The 14,496-nt window shown below is 36.6% G+C and overlaps 1 protein-coding gene across 3 annotated transcripts in view; it reads right to left on the reverse strand.

Moving 5' to 3' along the window:
• Positions 1-1,151: 1,151 nt before the first annotated feature.
• Positions 1,152-14,496, reverse strand: part of LOC110212610 (integrin beta-1-binding protein 1) — a 28,616-nt gene continuing 15,271 nt past the window's right edge. For all 3 annotated transcript variants that reach the window (XM_078149762.1, XM_020992611.2, XM_078149761.1), the window contains 5 exons: positions 13,623-13,701; positions 5,509-5,645; positions 3,182-3,277; positions 1,835-1,984; positions 1,152-1,577 (listed from right to left, as the gene is read on the reverse strand). In XM_078149762.1, coding sequence (XP_078005888.1) covers positions 1,506-1,577; positions 1,835-1,984; positions 3,182-3,277; positions 5,509-5,645; positions 13,623-13,701 — 534 coding nt within the window. In that variant the 3' untranslated portion in view covers positions 1,152-1,505. The remainder of the gene's footprint in view (positions 1,578-1,834; positions 1,985-3,181; positions 3,278-5,508; positions 5,646-13,622; positions 13,702-14,496) is intronic.

Genomic DNA, 14,496 nt, shown 5'->3' on the forward strand with positions numbered 1-14,496 from the left:
ATTCTAGACTTAGTTTAACACTACATATATGTTTATTAATGATTTCGATTTTTGGTTTTGGAAACATTTTAATTCCCTGGTAAGATGCAAGAAAGTAAGCAACCCCTATTTTTGCACAGTTCACTTCTCCTGTCTTTTTTTGTTTGTTTTAAACACAGATTCTCCTAGCATATGAAACTTGCGCTCAGTGTTTGGATGATTTGACGTCAATTTAAGCCTTTGGATTCTGGTTCCAGACACTACTCAGTCAGGTTCAGAGGTACATATCTGGGATACATCTTGGCATTTTTCTAAGATCTAATTTGGTGGTGCTATTGTGCAGGTAACTAATATTATTCCTCTTGCCAGAGCAGAAATACATTTTAAATACTTTGCCCACTAGCATCCTTTGAGGTATTTGCTCCTCTTTGCAGCAAAAAAGGCAGGCAGAGATAAATCTGACTGCATTGTAGCTATCTATTTAAAGTTTACTTTTCATAAATTTCAGCTGCAAGATTCTGGCATTTTGCATTTGTCATTCTTCATCAAAGCAAACTTCAAGGGAGGCTGATACTGAAATTTTATGCACAAATCTATTTGGTGGCTGTGTTAACTGTTTCAAAAGGTGGGGATGACACCGAATCTGCAGCGTAGAATCCTATTTGAGATGTATAATATTCAATTCATTCATTTGATTATTTTGGTGTAGTTGCAGAGCAACTGTATATATTGTATAACCTAAATCAACTTATTTTCAAGAGCATATTTCCAAAGTTTACTCTAGTTAACCATCTGGAAAAAAAAGCTTTTAAGCTGACTTATTTTTCTTGAATGTGCTCCTATGTGTAACCTCTATTATTAGATATGTTGAAAAGATAGCCTAGTATGTTGGAGTGCTATCAACAGTTACCTTTGTAAGGGACCTAAACTAGGTGCAATTAAAAGTCTGAAAGAAGTCTGCCCAACCCCACTGTGGCAGTCGGGGCAAAGCCAAGAATCCAGGAGGGACCCAACATCCAGGCTTTGCCTTCCTCAGCAATCCATAGGCCACAAAGCCAAAGCAGGAGAACCCAAGTCTTTTGATTAAACTAATACTCTACCCTGCCCCCCCCTTCATCATATCACTTCAATAGCAGATGGCTCTAGAATACATTCAGCGTTCACAAGGTAAATTAAGTTGCAATGTTTATTATACATTAAAATGTTTTTACACACAACACTTTCTGGTGCTAAGCTAGGTAAGCTAAGAGGGGGTCAAATTTGGCATGCAAGCTTTTTATAATCCAAGCAGAAAGTTCACTTCATTGACAGTCATAACACTTAACTGGGTTTCAGAAATGCTTGGGAGAATTTAGAAAATTTTACTTTTGCAGGGTTGAAATGATCTATATTTTTAAAATGCATTTTCTTCTTTATGAAACTGGAATGAGGGTTCTTTATTCCTTATTGGAGATAAAAGTTCCTGTTTCATCCTGAATGCTGGCTTCTTTCAGCTGAAGTCATTTATCTTCCACTCTAGCAGGAGCTCATGATTTCTCTGATGTTAATACAGAGTCAAAAGCTGTGGCTAAAACTTTGCAAATAGCTTGTGCTTGTTCCTATATTATGTAAAATAAAAAGAAAAAAGTAACGTTACTAAAAGCAGCATTCACTGGTTTTTAAAAATATTTCCTGTGGATTATGACTTAATATGATACTTTTCCCAAAGGTTCTCAGCCTCCAGAATTATGTTATCATCCCAGGCCTTGAAAAACTAATCAGAGTTTCCTAGTTTTGATTCTTGGTTTAGATTAGCTAGTTAACAATTGGGGGCAGGGGTGGGGAATGGGAGAAATGAAAGAGGCCAAAACCTTACCAGACTGTTACACTGATACACCCATAGACTACACTCTTCATAGCTTGCATCCGTGGTCTTTAGTGCCAGTAAGCTTTTTCCTGCTCCTAGACCATCATCATAACACACCATCCGGATGATTAAATACAGAGCATGTCTGTGTAAAACATCCTACAGAAATGAGGGGAAAATCCAGGATGATCATAGCTATTATAAATGCTGGTTCTGGTTCTGGGGAGACACACATACTAGTACAACTAAGCTTCTCACAGAAGTCTCTCAATATAATATTCACAAATTTGGCCAAAGATGGTCACGTAATAACCTAATGCTTTTAAAAGCCTTAAAATAGAGAGCCCTCTGCTAAGTCAGCCTCTGTAGTCCACTTTAAAGAGTACTTTTTAATATATCACATCCCTAACTTGGGCTCTGTGAAAGGAAGTCAATCTAACTTTACTTTCCAATGTATATTGATAATAATAATAAAATACCATCCTAAAAGGTTCCTTCCCTATTAAAGGGGAATCTTATCTCTTATCTTGGTAAAACAGCTTCAAGGATTCCTGTGATTGCAGCTGCTGATATGAACTAGTCACCTCTACCTACAGAATGGGCCCCTCCCACTAACTCCTCCAAGGAATCAGACAAGAAGATAAAACTTTCCCTGATGTGCTTGCTTTTTTAACAAACATCGTCTCCCTTAGACCTTCCTACCAGAGCACTTTCCTTTGCACCTCTTTAATGCACTTCTAACAGCAATATGAGATTCGTATGTTTTGTCCCCCTCACTAGACTTTAAGCGCCAAAGGGGGGCAGTGACTGTGCATTATTTAAGCCAATAAAATCAATATTTTCAGGGAGAAAACATTCTTCTAACTAAAAACAAATTTCATGGTCCTTAACATACTTATAATTGTGCTATTTTTTAGTTTCTAGCAATTCAGAAACTGACAAAAACCTACCATGACTTTGTTAATGTTTCATATTTTATTAATGATAGTAGCATATAAAAAAAACCCCAGTAATACTATACAGAAACATATCTGTGTGAAACCTTGAGTCAGCAGAAGGTATGTACTGAGGAGTTAGATCAGGTGGCTTATTTGCGTGTGGACACAGTGATCCCTTGTAATGACTCCATGGCCCTTGAAGGGGTACAAGACTCACAGACTGAGTACACAGATCCAGGGAAATATTTCCCTGCTGTCAGATAGAGTCCTATTCAGTGTAGGTGTTGGCCAAATGTTTGTTGAATGAATGATGGGGCATCTATCTAAACACAACAAGGTCTCTGGTAATTTGAGAATATTAAATCACTAATGATCTTTTTTCTTTCCAAATTATATTTAAAAGACATGATAAACTTACATATTGATCAGATGTTGATACTTTAATGCCATATTTAGAAACTCCCATAATAAACTCCTCCTCCTCCAGAGGAACAAATGGTAACTTTCCATCTTGCTTTGAAGTCCAAAGGAAAAACAAAAAAGAAAAATAGTCACCACCAAAGTTCTACATGAAAAGTCCAGTCAGAGCCTCCTAGTTTCAGAAGAAGAATGAAAGCTTTCTATAGTCATATGAGAAAATGCTGTAAATCACTACTGATTAACAAAATGCAAATTAAAACAACTCCAAGATACCACCTCACCCCTATCAGATTGGCTAATACGACAGAAAAAGAAAATGATAAATGTTGGAAGGGATGTGGGAAAACTAGGACACTAATGCACTGTTGGTAGAATTGTGAACAGATCCAACCATTCTGGAGACAATCTAGAATTATGCCCAAAGGGCTATAAACCTCTGTATACCATTTGATCCAGTAATACCACTACTAGGTTTGTATCCCAAAGAGATTTTTAAAAGCGGGGGAAGGAGCTATTTCTACAAAATATTCATAGCACCTCTTTTTGTGGTGGCAAAGAAGTGGACAGGGGATGTCCATCAATTGGGGAATGGCTAAACAAGTTATGGTATATGATTGTAATGGAATACTACTGTGTGTAAGAAATGATGAGCAGGATGATTTCAGAAAAACTTAGGAAGACTTACATGAACTGATACAAAGTGAAGAGAGAAGAACCAGAACACTGTATTCAGTAACAGCAATATTGTATTATGATCAACTGTGAATGACTTGGCTATTCTCAGTAACATTGTGATACAAGACAGTTGCATAGGTCTCATGATTAAAAATGCTATACACATCCTGAGTTAACAAATAACCTTCCTTCTTCCCCCCTCCCTGAGAAACTAAGCAGTTTGACATAGGCTATACATGTGCAATCATGCAAAACATATTCCCATATTAGTCATGTTGTGAAAAAAGACACAAACAAAAACCACGAAAAAATAAAGTAAAAAATAGTATGGTTTGATCTGCATTCTAATGGATTCTGAATGCAGATCAAACCATACTATTTGTAACTCAAAATGAATGTTAAAAATCATTTTTACATGTAATTGGGGAAATATAAAAATATTAAAGTTTTTAAAAAGAGTATGTTCTTTAGTTTTTAAAATAATTTAAAATCCTGTTATATTATGCAGGCAATGCTCTCAAGATAGGGTCTTGATTATCCAGTTTTAGAATACTGTTACACAAACATGAACTATTTCCTACAGTTATTGCTGTAGCAGCATTATTAGTGTTCTGAACTTAGTTTTGGAAGAAAGACTGTTTTATCTCAGATTAAATGACACTTCTATTACCATACTAGATCCAACTAATTTTAATCCCACAGAATTAACTCTATCATCACAACTTAATACTAATAATTTTACCATGGTATAAAATATTAATTATATAATTTAAAATAGGAAAGTATTAATATATAAAAATATTAACTCATTACTCACAATTAAAATGAATGGAGAAATAATATATCAATTAGTAGGTTAATATGGACATGAATGGCTAAACAAGTCATTATCAGGAGTATCTTTTCCCTATTAAAATAACAAATTGACTCAATTTCATAGATTACTAAGAAACAGATTTATTTTACCATTTACATATACTAATCTTTCTTTCCCATTCACTTCCACCAATTGATATGTCAATAGAATTATGGCTAAGTTTTCAAGAAACAGAAATTGTGATCAATTATCAAGATGAGAAATTTTATTTTCAATTATGTTTTAAAATTAACATGCATTTATTTTCTCTTCTTCCCTCCTCTTCCCTAGCCAACTAAAAAAAGAGAAGAAAAACAAAACCCTGGTAACAAATATGCACAGTGAAGAAAAAAAAAATTCCCACATTGGCCATGTCAAAATTTATAATTTTACTGAAAAAAAAATGAGGTTAACAAAATTATTCTAATAGAACGTCTCAAGAGACCTTAGGAAAAAAAAAATAAAACAACTATATGTAAGGTACAAAGTTTTTTCTACATCTTGTAAGTTATTAAGTCCCCAACATGTTTTAAACACTGTGAAGCAGGCAATACTCAATAAATATTAACTAATAGTAAATTTTTTAAATATATTTTTTAAACCTGCTAGAACTATAGTTCAAGAATTAACCCATGGAAACAGTGCTATCTAGTGGACTGCTATGTTACTGACCTTTCAAGAGTACATTCTTCATAGCCAAGAATTCATTATCTAAGATTAGATAACAGCCAAGTTGAGATGTCAAGATCATATTTACTACAAGTTCTGTCTCTTACACACACAACTTTTTTTACCTGCGCCACATCTATGTAATTTATTAGATCCAGTGGCCCTTCAAGATTTTTCCCATCACTGAGTTTCAGTTTCTCGATGGCACCAACGTATTTTATTCGAAATTCAGCACAGGTATCAGAATTACTGTTGCTTTGCCCTATTGATTGAAAATAATAATGATCAGTTAATTTTTAAAATTCCTATTTGCAGTAAAATTTCCATAGGGACTCTTGCTCTAAACTTTCCTTAATTCCAGTCCCATATCACCAACTGCTTGCTAGACATTTCCACCTGGTTATCTTGTAATCATTTCAAATTCAACATGTCCAAAAATAGAACTCATTATCTTCCCCTCAAACCTGCCCCTCCTCCAAATGTCCTTGTTTTTACCGAGGGTACTATTATCTTTTCCAATTACAAAGGTTCACAAATTCAGGGTCATCATTATTCTCTCTTCCCATCTCAAATCAGTTGACAGACCTTGTCAGTTCTACCTGCAGGATATCTATTTTCAGATCCTTTCTTCTATCCATTTACACCAAACCTGTATACCTTGGTAGTAGGTAGGTGCTAAAATTAGAATAGGCTCAACTTCTTCTAGCTGCAGATAGGTTAGACTAGAGACAGACTGACGATGGTTAGTTGCTGTGAGTCATGTGACAAACAGGAACGAGTATGCAATGGCAACCCTGCATTTTTCCTGGGCTACCCCAAATCCTTTTCAGCCCACAGGTCATATCTTGTGCAGGCCTGATTTACATGATTCTCATCACCTCTCACCTGCACTATTCCTATTACAATAGTTTCTCTCTCTGCTCCCAGTCTCTATCTAGGCTTCTCCAGTACATCTTCCACAACACTGAGAAAACAATTACAGGCCTTAACCATGTTACTCAGCTGCTCAAAAATCTTCAGTGGCTTTTATTACCTCAAATGAAATACAAACTCCTTTGGCCTGGTATTTCAAAATCCTCTTTAACTGAGCTCCAATCCCTCTTTCCAGACTTACTCTGTATTATTACTCTTAATGCATATTATATTCCAGCCAAACTAGGCGACTGGTCCCTAAGCCTTCACAGAGAACAAGTGGTCTGACAAGCCCTCTTTAGCACCACTTCTCAATCTTTGTCTGCATTCTAGGCTCAATCCAGGTGGCACCTCTTATGAAAGGTCTTACCTGACTGCCCAATTGCTAATGCTCTCTCCTCTCCTAAAATTATGTTGTATTTATTAATCGATTCACATGTTCTCCCCCCCTAAAGCACACAAACTCCTTAAGGACAGGGACTGACTTGACTTTGTTGCTATACCACCAGCTCCTATCAGAGTGCGCCCTGAGCTCCATAGGCCCTTACTCAGTATCTGTTGAATGAATGAATTCATTCAAGTGCCTTACTCTTAGCAGGCACTTCATGAATGTTTATTGAATAGAAATGGGAATTCTCAGTTTCATTTCACTCTTCCCTTACCAAACAGAAACTAAATTGCTATCATAACTTCATAGGTAATCATAAAAAGAACAAAGTTTCTTTAAATGATGTAGGAGTAGATTTTTTTTAAGGAGTAGATTTAAATACCACTGAACCAATCTTTTTTTCAGTGACTCTTTTGTTACCCTAAATAAAGATCACCCGGAGGTAAATTAACTAAGGCCTTAAAATTCAAAATAAGAAAAGAGAAGGGAAATATTAACAAACTTTTAAAATGGTACCAAATTGAAATATTGGTCTTCTTCCCACACTTTCTTTGCTACATTAACTTAAAATTTTCTTTCCTGTGTTGAGGGACCATTGTGCCAAAAAGGGACATTTTTCTGATAAACAAGGAAGTGAAATCCCATAAAGAAGTTGGATAGCAAAGGCAGAATAACCTGGATCAAGCCACTCATATCTTTTTGTGCCTCAGTTTCCTCCTATGTAAAATGAGAGTTGAATTAGATAGTCTTCCAGATCTAAATCTGTGATAGCTATATACATACAGATAAATAGCTATAATTTCTATTAAATGTCTATTCAATATCCATTTTGATTCACTGTGTGAACACTGAAATCTAATATTTTTGCACTGGACTTACATAAAAAAGGTACATAATTTTCAAAACATTTTAAAGACAACTAGCTGATAGGAAACAGAATGGAACTTGCTGAACAATATCCTATCACATAGTTTTTCCTCTGAGGGCCAAACCTTTGACAGATTCCATAGTAAACAATCTTGATAGAAAAGGAGGACTTCAGCCCTGGAAGAGATGAATGTGCTTTGGAGAGAGCTTTTCTCAAGCACTCAAGTGTTTACTTAGGAGACTGTGAGGTAGAGGAAAAAGAAAGAGGAAAATCAACCTTTTGATCAACCTCATTCTCTAACTGGTAAATGGCCAAAGGATAATATGAACAGGCAGTTTTTTCATGAAGAAATCAAAGCTATATATAGTCATATGAGAAAAAATGCTCTAATCATTACTGATTAGAGAAATGCACATTAAAATAACCATGAGCTATTATTTCATACCTATCGGATTAACTACAATGATTTAAGAAGACAATGACAAATGTTGGAGGAGATGTGGAATACTGAGATATTAATATACTATTAGAAGAACGGTAAACTGGTCCAACCATTTTGGAGAGCAATCTTGAATTAAGTCCAAAGATTAAACCCATAAATTGGCGAATGGCTAAATAAGTTGAGGTAAATTGATTGTGATGGAATACTGCAATGTAAGAAATGATGAGCAGGTTGATTTTAGAAGAACATGGAAAGACACACGTGAAATAATGAAGAGTGAAATGAGCAGAACCAAGGAGAATGTTGGATACAGTAACAGCAATATTGTCTGAAGAATAACTTTGAATGACTAAGCTATTTTGAGTATTATAAATATTCAAATCAATTACAAAGGACCTATGAAGGAAGTTGCTATCCACCTCCACAGAATTTATAAATAGATGCATACTATGTTTTTATATATGTGTATAGATATATCTATATATCTATATCTATCTATATCCCAAATGGTGGCCTTCTCCAGCTCAGGGTGGGGAGGAAGGAAAGAAAGAAAAGAAAGCTTAGAACTTAAAAGGTAACAAAAAAACTAAATAAAATTAAATTTGAAAAGAAAAAGGAAAACCAATTTTTTGACTCAACTTGCCACAGATTCTAAGAGATTTTAGTAATTACCATTTTCTTTTTTCTCTAGTCTATGATACAAATATTTTCCTGAAAGGTTGGAGCAAAATGAAGGCTACTTGGCATATTCAAACAAGAAAACTTTAAAATAATTAATTTTTTTAACCAGTGTCTCTGATAAGGGCCTCATCTCTAAAATATATAGAGAATTAAGTCAAATTTATAAGAATACAAGTCATTCCTCAATTGATAAATGGTCAAAGGATATGAACAGGCAGTTCTCAAATGAAAAAATTAAAGCCATCTATAACCACAAGAAAAAATGTTCTAAATCACTACTGATTAGAGAAATGCAAATCAAAACAACTCTCAGGTACCACATCACACCTATCTAACTGGCCAACATGACAAAACAGGAAAATGATAAATGTTGGAGAAGATGTGGGAAAATTGGATCACTAATGCATTGTTGATGGAGTTGTGAAATGATCCAACCATTCTGGAGAGCAATTTGGAACTATGCCCAAAGGGCTATAAAAATGTGCATACCCTTTGACCCAGCAATAGTACTTCTAGGGCTATATCCCAAAGAGATCATACAAATGGGAAAAGGACCCAGAGGTACAAAAATATTTATAGCAGCTCTTTTCGTGGTGGCAAAGAATTAGAAATTGAGAGGATGCCCATCAACTGGGGAATTGCTGGACAAGTTGTGGTATATGAATGTCATGGAATACTATTGTGCTATAAGAAATGATTAACAGGCAGATTTCAGAAAAACCTGGAAAGACTTGTATGGTCTGATGCTGAGTGAAGTGTGCAGAACCAGGAGAACATTGTACACAGTAACAGCCATGCTGTGTGATAACTAATATTGATAGATTTAACCCTTCTCAGCAATACAAGGATCTAAGACATCTCCAAAGCCTTCATGATGGAAAATGCTATCCACATCCAAAGAAAGAACTATGAAGTTTGAATGCAGATCAAAGATTATATTTGCTATTTTTTTTCCTTCTGTTGTGTTTTGTTTCCTCTTTCTGGTGGTTCCTCCTATTGGTTCTAATTCTTACTTACAACATCACTAATGTGAAAATATGTTTAATAGGAATGTATATGTATAGCCTATATCAGATTGTGCACCGTCTTGGGGAGGGAGGGGGAGAACAATTTAAAACTAAAAAGCCTATAGAAGTGATTGTTGATAATTCAAAATAAATTAATTAAAAAAAAAACTAAGGAGGCTAACTCTGTGCCAGGAACCAGCACCCCCTACCCTATCTTCACCATGTCCCCACTCCTTTGACCAGCTACCTTGGAGGCAGAGTAGGAATACCTATATCCAGTAGGCCCCAGTCCAAACCCAGAAATAATACTAAGTCTGAGCCTGAACCTGAGCAGTGCCTGACACATAGTAGGAGCTTAATAAATGTTTACTAACTGACTGATTATGCCTATGCTATTACCTATCATAAGTCCATCCTCCACTCAGCCATCAAAGTGATCTTTCTAAACACAGGTCTGACCATGTTATATACCTCCAACCCCAACTCAACAGACTCCAGTGGCTCTGGATCACCTCTAGGACCAAAGGGCTTTCAAAGCCCTTCATAACCTGCCCTGACCCTTACCTTTCTGGTCTTCATACCTCTTAAAACCACCTATGCACTATGCAATTCAATGACACTGGCCTTCTCACTGTTCCCTAAACAAGACACTCCATCTCCTGATTCTAGGATTTTTCTGTGGCTGTCCTCCATGAATGGAATGCTCTTCCTCTTCATAGCCTTCTTCTGGCTTCTTCAAGTCCCAGCTAAAATCCCATATTCTGTGGGAAGCCTTTCCCAATCTTTCTTATTATAGTGCCTTGCCTCTGTTGAGCATTCCCTATTTATCCTATATATACCTTGTTTATACATAGTTGACTGCATGTTGTCTTTTGCCTTTCTTTGTATCCTCAGCAATAAGTACAATGCCTAGCATATGATAGGGGCTTAATAAATGTTTACTGACTGACTGTATGTCACCTCTCTTTCTAAACAAAACTCCTTGAAAAAGCTGTTTACATTTACAGTTCCACTTTCTCTCCCATACCACTTTTATAATCTGCTTCTAACCTCATCACTCAGTTGAAACTGCTCTCTCCAAAGTTAACCAATGATCTCTCAATTTGATGCTCTTTATTCAGTCCTAATCCTTCTCAATCTAGCTGTTGCAACTGACATTCCTGACCATCTTTTCCTCCTGCATACTCTCTTTTCTCTGGGTCTTTATGACACTACTCCGTCCTAATTAAAGCTCCTAATTCTGAAGAAAGGTGTCCGACCTTTCTTCAATCTCCACTCCAGGGTTACATTTATATATCAGGCCCCTGAAACTGGTTTTTCCACAAGGTTTTATCCTAGGCCCTCTTCTCTTCTCTCTCTCTCTCTGTAACTTCTTTAGCTCCCAGAGGTTTATCTATCACCTCTATGCAGATCACTCAGAGAGCTCTGTATCAAGCCCATCTCTTCCCTAACTTCAGTCCTGCATTACCAACTATGTGAGAAATGATTATTAATAATTCAGGAGGAGATGCAGAGTTCTCCCCTTCTGAAGTCTTTAAAAGTTCAGTCCAAAGGACGCTACTGATAATGTGACTGCATTGACTCTCCTCTATCTTGGTCAGACCTCACCCAACCTAGTAAGGAATTTAATCTAGGGTAGGGAAGCCCATGGTGTTCAGCTCAGGCACAGATGGAATATACATTCTTTGAACTTACAGCCTAATGCTATGAGTGGTCTGGTATAGAGATACTCAGCCCTTCATTTTAATACAGCCAACTTCCAATCACATTAACCAATTAGACTTGATTGCTGTTAGATGGACCACCTACTGTTTTGAAGGGTATATAAGCTGTGAGTCCCCTGTCATGACTGTTTTTGGTCTAACAGAGACAGACAAATGACCATCCTTTTATTAATAACCTGCTGGCCTTATTAATAAGATAACTAAATTACCCAGAAACTATGTCTCTTGAACCTTTTTAAACATCACAATTGCCTATTAGGCATTTGGAACTAGATGTTCCAGAGACAGATTAAGCGCAACTGTCCAAAACTGAGCTCGTTATTTTTCTCCCTAAGCATCCTTTTGTTTTCCTTTTTGGTGAGGAAATCAGGGTTAAGTGACTCACGCCAGGTCACACAGCTAGGAAGCATCAAGTGTCTGAGGCCAGATTTGAACGCACAAAGTTCCTGACGCCAAGGCCAGAGCTCTATCCACTGTTCCACTTAGCTGCCCCTAGCCATCCCTTCTAGCAAACTTCCCTATTTCTGCCTTTGAGATTCATACAGCTCAGCACTAACTTGGACTCCTCCCTCTTCGTCACACCACCCATCCACTAAGTTGCTAAATCTTGTAATTTCTACCTTTACAACCTCTCTTACATCTGTCCCCTTCTCTCCATGCACACAGCTACCAACTGAGTACAGGCCCTTATCATTTCTGGCCTAGACTATTACAAAAGACTCCAGGATGGTACCTGTGCCAAAATCTCTCACCCTCCCTAGTTCACCCTATATCCTTTTGCCAAAGTAATTGTTCCTGAACACAAATCTGACTACATGACTCTACTACTCAATCAATTCTAATGGCTTCCTACTGTCTTTAGGGTACATTTCTCTGTTTAGCTTTTAAAGACCTACATAATGACTTCCCAACCTCATCAAACATTTTTCCCATCCTGCACTCTCTGATCTAGCCATACTAGCCTTTTCTGTTCACTATACATAATACTTCATCTCCTATCTCCATAACACTTATAAAGCACCTATCATGTGCCAGGAAGTGTGCTATTCACTGGGGATAAAAACAAAGATAGAAGACAGTCCTTGCCCTAGAGGAGCTCACAATCCAATGGAGGAGACAATAAACAATGTAGAAAGAATCTATATATAACATAAACAGAAAATAATCAACACAGGGGAGGTACTAGGCTTAAGAGGGTTAAGGAAAAGCTTCCAGTAAAAGGTGGACTCAGAGGAAGTCAGGGAGGGCAGGATTCACAGATGAGGAAGGAGAGAATTCAAGAACTAGAGAATAGCCAAAGAAAATGCCTTGAGTTGAAAGATGGAGTGTCTTGTTCAAGGAACACAAAGGAGACCAATGTCAGTTACTGGACTTCAGAGTCAGGGGGGTGGGAAGGGAGGGGGTAAGATATAAGGAGACTGGAAGAGTAGAAGCAGCCATACTACTCACTTGGAATACCCTCTCTCTTCACCTCCACCCCAGAGAATCCCTTTTCCTTTAAGATGCAGCTCCAACACCATCTTTTGCATAAGACCTTTACTGATCCTTCCAATAACCAATGACCTAACTCCTGAACTATGCTATACTTACCTACTTTGTATTTATTTGTTTTTATTTCCTTTATATGATGTGTAAATATTTTTATTGTACTTGTGTCCCCCACTAGAAGGTAAGGAATTATTTCATTCTTTGTACCCGTATGCTCAACTGCTAGCATGGTGCCTGGCAGAGAGGAGGAACTTAATAAATACTGGTTAAATGATTCAGAGTATAATCCCTTTTCTAACATTTCTTAGTGTATTTTTATGGTAATGACCCAACCAGTATTTCCCAATCTTTTTTATCCATGACACTCAGAGTGGGGTTCTCCTCATCACTTACTCCAGCCCTTTGACAATCAATATTCTACCATATTGTATGTATATATATCCTGAGCTTCTTCCCTCCCATCTCTATCTCCAGTTAAAACTTAGGAAACACAAAAGAGAAAATCCAGGATTTGTCACAATACCACAAGAAACTCTACTGGGATGTGCTATTACACTGATAGTATTTTTAGTATTTTTTTTAATAAAATAAAAAAAGGCTGAGTAGGATCACAGGTCTAGAAAGGGAAAGACCTTCACAAGCCATCAACTCCAACCTCCTCCCAACCTCCATTTCAACCAACGAAAAAACCAGCCAAGAGTGGTAAAGGAATGCACATTGTTTACATACCTGAGCTTTTGGTAGAGTCTGTATCTAGGCTGGCTACCGTACTTGATCTTGAAAGTCCACCGAGGCTAGAGTCTACAGACTGGGGAAATGAGGGAATTTAGGAGGGTGTGGAGGAGTGGTGGTAAAGTTGGGGAAAACACACAAAAAAACAAATTAAATGTAATAATAAACCTTTCCTTTAAATTATTACAGTTAAATACATTCCAACTATCTTTTTTCACTGGTTTCCGATAACATTTTTTAAAAAAAAAATCAGGTCAACTAACATGACCAATGTAACAAAATTCAAAATATCCAAAAGAATCCAAATACTTAAATAATGAATATCTGCTCATTCGGTAAGTCTATTAACACTTACAAAGAAATATTTCTTTGTCTCTACTAATCTAAATGATACAGACTCTTCCAAATTAGGTTATTTTAATCACAATGACGCCAACTACAATCTACCAGCCACTTGAATATTTCAAAACACCTAAATTAATTATCAATAGATAAACACAGAACACTACCAACATAAAAACTCTCTTACATTCGATATGGATAAAATATGTGAAAATATTTAACTGCATGTTTTAAAATCCATCTATTCTGGGGAATCCAATTTTCAATGTGCACTTCAGTAGCTATTTCTTTGGGAATACTCCAACAATGAAAACCCTGAATTTTCAATCTATCCACTCTCAAAATATCCTTCATGGGTCACAACTGGCTATTATAAATGTCAAGCAAGATGCCTTCTGCGGTGAGTTCAATTTCTATCAACAGAGTTGGATCTACCTGTCTTCTTTCAATTCCCATTGTCCAGGGGGAAAAACAGCCCTGTTTCTATCTTCACAGAGAGAACAAGAAACAAGGAAACCTTCTCTTCCTC

This window comes from Phascolarctos cinereus, unplaced genomic scaffold, assembly GCF_003287225.1.
Source record: "Phascolarctos cinereus isolate Bilbo 61053 unplaced genomic scaffold, phaCin_HiC Scaffold_2;HRSCAF=192, whole genome shotgun sequence".
NCBI lineage: Eukaryota > Metazoa > Chordata > Mammalia > Diprotodontia > Phascolarctidae > Phascolarctos > Phascolarctos cinereus.